General features: G+C 44.2%; 1 protein-coding gene across 10 annotated transcripts in view; it reads left to right on the top strand.

Moving 5' to 3' along the window:
* The window catches only part of utrn (utrophin), a 152,426-nt gene that overhangs the window by 134,664 nt on the left and 10,262 nt on the right, over window positions 1-7,500 (top strand). For 9 of the 10 annotated variants that reach the window (XM_042096223.1, XM_042096228.1, XM_042096226.1 and 6 more), the window contains 4 exons: window positions 2,242-2,378; window positions 4,933-4,971; window positions 5,420-5,485; window positions 5,608-5,673. In XM_042096223.1, the coding sequence (XP_041952157.1) occupies window positions 2,242-2,378; window positions 4,933-4,971; window positions 5,420-5,485; window positions 5,608-5,673 (308 nt within the window). The remainder of the gene's footprint in view (window positions 1-2,241; window positions 2,379-4,932; window positions 4,972-5,419; window positions 5,486-5,607; window positions 5,674-7,500) is intronic. The other variant, XM_042096225.1, reaches the window with a different exon arrangement.

The following is a 7,500-nucleotide window of genomic DNA, read 5'->3' as shown; positions in this document are numbered from 1 at the left end:
ACACACACACACACACTCTGTACTGCACTGCACTCACTGACAGCCACTGCTAGTGTTTTAGAGTCTTGTCATGCTGTGTGTGTGTGTGTGTGTTGTCTATGTATGCATGTGCATCGAACACACATGCAATACAGTAGTTCTGTACCTGTATGTGGTGATGTGTGTGTGTTAGGGAGAGAGGGCTTGTGTGTGTGTGTGTGTGTGTGTGTGTGTGTGTGTGTGTGTGTCTGTGTGTGTGTGTGTGTGTGTGTGTGTGTGTGCCAGTCTGAATACCTGCATTTATATCCGGTGCAGAGCCATCATAGAAGGCAAAGTGCAGGAGGAAATTCTCACAATGACACACACATTTATTTCCCCTCCTCCATCCCTCTGTCTCCCCTCTTCAGCGGTGGTACTTCTTCCTTTTCCTCTCTCTCCATCCCTCTCTTTTTCCTCTTCTAAAGCGATCTCTCTCTCTCTCTCTCTCTCTCTCTCCCTTTCGATCCATCCTTTTTTTCCTCTCCTAAAGCTATATTTTCTCTTACTCTTTCTCTCTCTCTCTCAGCTCTCCACGCCCCCTCCCTTTCTCTTCTTCAGCTCTCTATCCCCCTCTCTCTTTCTCTCTCTCTCTCTCTCTTTCTTCAAATCAGTATTTTAGCCCCACTGCTGTTTAAGGGGCTCCTGGAGAAGTGGCATTCTAATGGAAAGTGTCAGTTGCGGTGTCAATTTCACATTCAGTCACTCGAGAAGACACACACACACACACACACACACACACACACACACACATGCGCGCGACACACACACACACACACACACACACACACACACACACACACACACACGCACGCATGCAGGCACACACACGCACGCACACGCGCGCACACACACACACACAGACCCCTCACATACACTCACATCGCCAGATTAGGCTTAGAAAGTGAGGTCACTTTTCAGAGCGGAAATAAATAAAAGGCCAGTCACTAAGCATTGCTTTGCATGGTATAGGCAGAGAGAGAGAGAGTGTGTCAGAGAGAGAGAGAGAGTCTCAGAGAGAGAGAGAGAGAGAAAGTGAGAGAGGAGAAGGGGGAGAAAGTGAAATCACTTCTGTTCAAGATGAGGAGCAGAATGCACCGAGAGAGAGATGGAGGAGGAAAAGAAAGAACTGCATGGAGAAAGTGCAGTACTGTGGCCTGAAAGCAGAACACTTTCCACTTACCAGACTTCTTTTGTCTTCTGTTCTGCACATACTCTCTCACACACACACAAAGTGTTGTGATTCCTTATTCAGAAGCAACATACACACTCACAAATACACACAGTGTTATGGCCTCTTGATTCCTGATGCCTCTTAGAGAGAGTAGAGTCTCTGTGGGGAGGCTGTTCTGCTTTGTAAGGACAGAAGAAGTTCAGCTAAAACTCTCTTCATTTCAACACACACACACAGTCTTACAGATACACACAAACTCACTTATACACAAACACACACACAATCTCACAAATACACACACACACGTTTGTCCCTCTCATTCATTGTATTTTTCTGTTTCTGTTCACATTGCACACTCACAAAGAAACACACATTTATTATTTCATACACACACACACACACACACACATACACACACACACACACACACACCCTCAGGCCTGCGGTTCAGGGTGCTCAACTAACACACTGGACCATTCAAACCACAGCAGGAGGCTGAGCTGTTAATGTAACCATTAACTTTGTGTGTTTGTGTGTGTGTGTGCACGCGCAGTGGCTGTTAGCAGCTTGTTTCTACTTCTGCCAAGGGCTCCACCGTCTGTAATTCTACTGATTAGTCAATAAGCCCTACACACACACACTCGTTAAAGCCAACTCCTATCCCTTGGGTTGGCATAGAGTGTGTGTGTGTGTGTGTGTGTGCGTGCACGCTTGATCATGCCTCAAATCCCTAGTCTTTACCCCCTTTGCGCCATCCCAAAAATATTCTGTAGAAAGTTAGTTATTGAGGTCAGGGTTAAGTTGAGCATCCCTCTGTGTCTGTGTATGTGTCCATGTGTGTAGCATTGAACTAATTAGTGGAAGCACATGTTTTACTGAGAAAATATTCAGTGTGAACATACGTTTCTCTCGTTCACACACACACACACACACACACACACACACACAGTAAACACCAGCCCTAAGTGTGATACACTGAGCCTAGACTTACATAATGGTGGTGATTTATGTTTGTAAATATAGATAATGTGTGTGTGTGTGTGTTTGTGCAGACCACGTCTGGAGAGGACATGCGTGATTTCACTAAAGTGCTGAAGAACAAGTTCCGCTCCAAGAAGTACTTCGCAAAGCACCCGCGACTGGGCTATCTGCCTGTACAAACCATCCTGGAGGGAGACAACCTGGAGACGTGAGTATGCCTCTCTCTCTGTGTGTTTGTGTGTGTGTGTGTGTGTGTGTTTCTGTATTCAGTTTTGTTAGTTTGTCTGTATGATTGTTTGTGTATTTCTGTGTTTACTTTACACTCGTTGTACTTGCGTTGTTTTTAACACATCTCTATGGCCAGATAAGGACAACACAGTTTGTGTTCTTCCCAACATGCTTTTGTTATTCGTTTCAAGAGTATACTGTACACATTATGTGTTAAAAATAACACAACTTGTGTTAAAAACAAGTTGTTTAACACATCTCTTGTTTGTGTTGTTTCCAACACATCTCTTGTTTGTGTTGTTCCCAACACATGCGTTTTAAGAGTGTACTCTTTTAAAAATGCCATAAGAATGCATTTATGTTTGCTGTTTACTTTGTCACTGTTATGTAGCTATAGTGTTTATAAACTAACACACACAGCTGCATACATACCCCCCAACACCTCAGTAATGAAAGCCGGCTGAAGAAGATGATGTTGCCATGACCTTCTACTTATCTGACCTCTTTGGAAGTGTTCATACACACACACACACACACACACACACACACACACACACACAAACATTGAACAGTGAACTGAGACCGAGTGTTTATTTCCTTGTTGCATTGTGCCATTGGTGAGATGAAAGAATTCTGGCCATGTTTGAAACAGAAGATGAATAGACCACTGAGCTCAAGACACACTGAGATGGATGTGTGTGTGTGTGTGTGTGTGTGTGTGTGAGTGTGTGTGTTTGGAGGTCAGGGTGTTTTTCCCCTTCAGAATCTCATTACTTTACTGTGGCTAGAGTTTTCAATAAGAAAAAAAGCAGACAACCACCCTCATTCTTTCTCTCCTCTTTCCATCACCTACTTTTCTATCTCTCTCTCTCTCTCTCTCTCTCTCTCTCACCTCTCTCACACACTCAGTCTTTGTTTATTTTGCACACAGTTTGAACCCCACAAAATAAGATCCCTATTTTGTGTTTTTTTTTTCCCATGGTGCTCTGAGAGTGAGGTTGTGTGGGATCATGTGTTAAAGTCTGATCCTAGATGCCTTGTCTTGTTTTTCTGGGGTTTTGTCAAGAGAAAGATAGTGTGTGTGTGTGTTTGTGTGTGTGTGTTTATGTGTGGCCCTGGTTATTACGTTTATCTGCAGAAACTAGAGTCACAAGCGAAAAGCAAGTGCCGCAGGCATCTGATGTCTGACTGTCAAACACACATACACACACACACACACACAAGCCTTAAGCAGTTATCCGCCAGACTACTGCTGGGTTCTAGTGCCATATTTGCTCTGAGTCTGATTGCAGTGGAGGAGAAAAGCGACAGAGCAGAAAGACAAGAATAGAAAGTTCTGGAAAGAGAGAGAGAGAGCAGGAATAGAGAGCTTAGTTAGAGAGTAAGAGAGGGACCACAAAGGTGGAGAGATGGAGAGCAAGACAGGAATCCGGGGGTAGAGAGAGAGAGCGACTGAAACAGAAGGGAAATATGAGAGGAAGGGAGAGAGAGAAAAATAGTACAGGAATCTGGGGGGAGAGTGAAAGAGTGTGTGTGTGTGTGTGTGTGTGTGTGTGTGTGTGTGTGTGTGTGTGTGTGTGTGTGTGTGTGAATCCATACTTGTTATGGTGTTCTTCACATCTGCTGGATCTGACAGGACAAACAAAAGTTAAAGGGGTGGTTCAGGATTTTGGACATAGGACCTCATTATCCTCCAGTCCTTCTAATTGCAGAGTTTGCAGGTGCTAAGCTAGCGCAAGTCATCAGTATGTGTTAGCCTGCCACTAAAAAGAGTCTTACCCACTCCACAGTACACCCGAGGCAAATCAATTATAATGCCAGACTATCGATGTAAATGCCTGTGTTGATAGTTTTATTTTTTAACATTATTCTATCCATGCATTTTAATGATCGCATTACATTTTGAGGGACTAGTTTCTTAGCAGCGGTGGAATTATACTTGCTCCGGTTAGTAGTACTGCGCCGGAAAGTAAACAGAGAAGCGCACTCCAATGGGGATACCTAGTAGTAGCCTTGGTAAAATCAGTCCACCGTTGCATTGCTTAAATGCCTACTACCAACTTCAGGGAACAAAGTATAACTATTGCAATGCGATGCGAGGGTAGTTATATTTCTAACACTATTCTATCAAAATAGACATTTACATCGATTGTCTGGAATTTGCCTCGGGTGTACTTTGGAGTGGGTAAAACGGTTTTCCGTGGCAGGCTAACACATACTGATGACTTGCGCTAGCCTAGCACCTGCAAACTCTGCAATTAGAAGGACTGGATGAAACGTGTTAAAAACGGTCTCCACTGATAAATATCACACTTGCTTACTTGGAAATGAGGTCCTATGTCCAAAATCCTGAACCACCCCTTTAAAGATGTCTTTGTATGTGTGTTTCAGTCCACTCTCTTCCTGATGTACCATACCCCTGAAAATCAGTGTGATTGTGTATGGGACTGTCATTCTGTATGTAGCTGTATATGTGTTCGTGTGTGTGTGAGTGTGTGTTGACCTTTGACCCTGTGACCTCTGACCTCTTACAGTCCCGTCACCCTCCTCAGCATGTGTCCAGAGCAGTATGAGTGAGTATCCCCCCTGGACCCTTCAGCAAGACCGCCCACACACACACACATCCACAACCCTTGCACGACCCCTCTGTCCACCCCCACAACCCCCCCCATCAGCCACCTGCACGCCACCACGCATGCTCGACCCCCACAAAACGACCAGACCCCCCCTCAGCATGATGCACCTCTCCCTCGATTCCTCCCTTATGTCCTCCCTCTCTTTCTCACTCTTCTTCTCCTCTCCTCTGTCCCGTCTTCTTTTTTAACATCCTCGAGCCGCATCCTCTAGTTGCACCCATCCGTCGGAGTAACACGCCCCTGTCCACTAGATCAGATCAGCAGAGACCATTTGTGTTTGAGTTTCCGTCTGTGTGCGTGTGTGTGCGTGTGCGTGCACGAGCGAGCGCAGGCACGTGTGTGTATGTGTGTGTGTGTTTCTAATTCATTCTGTTCGTCCCTACAGACTGTCCCCGTCTCCAGAACTGTCTCATGACGATACACACTCAAGAATTGAGCAGTTCGCCAACAGGTATGCACACTCTCTCTCACACACAAACACACACAAACACGCACACAAACACACAGACACAGCCTCTCTGTCTCATGTAATATTTGCCTATGGCTTTAATAATGTTTGTGTGTGTGTGTCAGGTTGGCTCAGATGGAACGCTCCAATGGTTCCCTCCCCACGGACAGCAGTTCTGCCACAGGAAGCATGTGAGTATCTCCCAGCATGCACTTCACCTCCACCTCCACCACTCACACACACACACACACACACCTTCGCCAGTTGTTGTACAGGTTAGCACACCATCACCTGTTCCTCCTATTCAAAGAAAAAATATTATAAAAATCATACATATGAATTAAGACATATATTACCAAAACAAATTATGTCCACATATGAATGTCTGAGATCAAGGCTGGGAGGAATATGACTGGCAATTATTTCACAATAAAATTATATCAGTCGATATTAATATTGATTATTTTTGCAACTTACCCAAGGTTTAATTTAAGCCCTTAATTTTGAAGTTAACCACTTCATTTAACCCATCAGCAAAGGTGCTAGTCAGCTTTAAACATTTCCTGCTCGCAGTGTGTCCTGGTTAGCTAGCAGTGTGGTGTTAGCATGTTGGGTGTGTGGCTGTAGGCTTGGCCTTGAGAGGACATGTTGTTGGTGTCAGAGTCTCTGATCGAGGGGGGGGGGGGGGGGGGGGTGTAAGGTTAGTCTGATTGAGAGAGGAGGGGGGGTAAAGTTAGTCTCTGATCGAGAGGGGGAGGGGGTAAGGTTAGTCTCTGAGAGAGAGAAAGTGAGGGGGGCTAAGGTTAGTCTCTGATGAGTGAATTGACTAATATCACACCCACTAATCTAATGGAAGTTAAAGAAAACACCAAGACGAAATTCGACTATCAGAGAAAATCCACCCCAACAAAATTACATACACTGACAAAGAAAAATATATTACATATTGGAACCAAGTCACCAAAACACAACACAGACTCGAATGATATTTGGCCCTTAACCACGACTACAAATTAGCCCCTTATCTTGACATATTAAAAGACAAAAAACATACAAAGTCCTTGACAATGTTCAGACTCAGTGGGCACAACCTAGAGAAGCCAGGCTGTGCCCTCTCTGCTCTCAGAGTGCTGTAGAAACAGAGCTGCATTTTCTCACTGAGTGCAGTCATCATACAGACCTGAGATGTGAATTCTACACAAAAGCAAGAAATATCTGCCCAGAGTTCACAAAACAAACAAATGAAGGAAAACTGAAATATATATTCGGAGAGGTTAAAGAAACTGCACTAGTAAAATATGTTATCGGCATGCCACTAAAGAAGAGCTACTGTATAACCTCAAACCAGTGATAGGCTTATATGTTTGTTTTATCCTTTCATCCATTTATTGTTTTGGGGGGAATTGATCCCTTCCTTTCTATAATTTAGTTTTTTTCCCATTATTATTAATATTATTACTATCATTGAAAATCATATATGTTATTACTAACATTAACATTATTACTGCTGTTTATTTTACTTAATGCTTTGCAAATATTGTACAATGCTCAGTCATGCCAATAAAGCTCATTGAATTAGAGAGAGAGAGAGAGAGAGAGAGAGAGAGAGAGAGAGAGAGAGAGAGAGAAAGATGGGGAGGGAGAGAGAGATGGGGAGAGGGCATAAGGTGTTCTGTTCAGCAATCCTATCAAGATCTTACAGATTATCGCAGAGTTCCTGCAGAGCGTACACACACACACACACAGAGAGAATGTATGAATTTATGTCTGAGTCTTTTGTCGCGCCAAAGATGTAGTGTGTTTTACTCAGCCAATAAATCTGGCCGACCTAAAGATGAAGATAGAGAGAGGGGGGGGGGGGGGGGGGAGAGAAAGGAAGGAGAGGGATAGGAGGGAGGGAGGGAGAGAGAGATGGAGAGAGATAAGAGGGAGGGGGGGAGAGAGATGGAGAGAGATAAGAGAGGGAGGAAGAGAGATTTCTCCAGGTGTTCCTGCATCTTTTAGATCAGAATTTAGAT

The sequence above is a fragment of the Alosa sapidissima genome, chromosome 6, assembly GCF_018492685.1.
Source record: "Alosa sapidissima isolate fAloSap1 chromosome 6, fAloSap1.pri, whole genome shotgun sequence".
Taxonomy (NCBI): Eukaryota; Metazoa; Chordata; class Actinopteri; order Clupeiformes; family Clupeidae; genus Alosa; species Alosa sapidissima.
The sequence above is the reverse complement of the archived record's forward strand: the minus strand, read 5'-3'. Positions and strand labels throughout refer to the sequence as shown.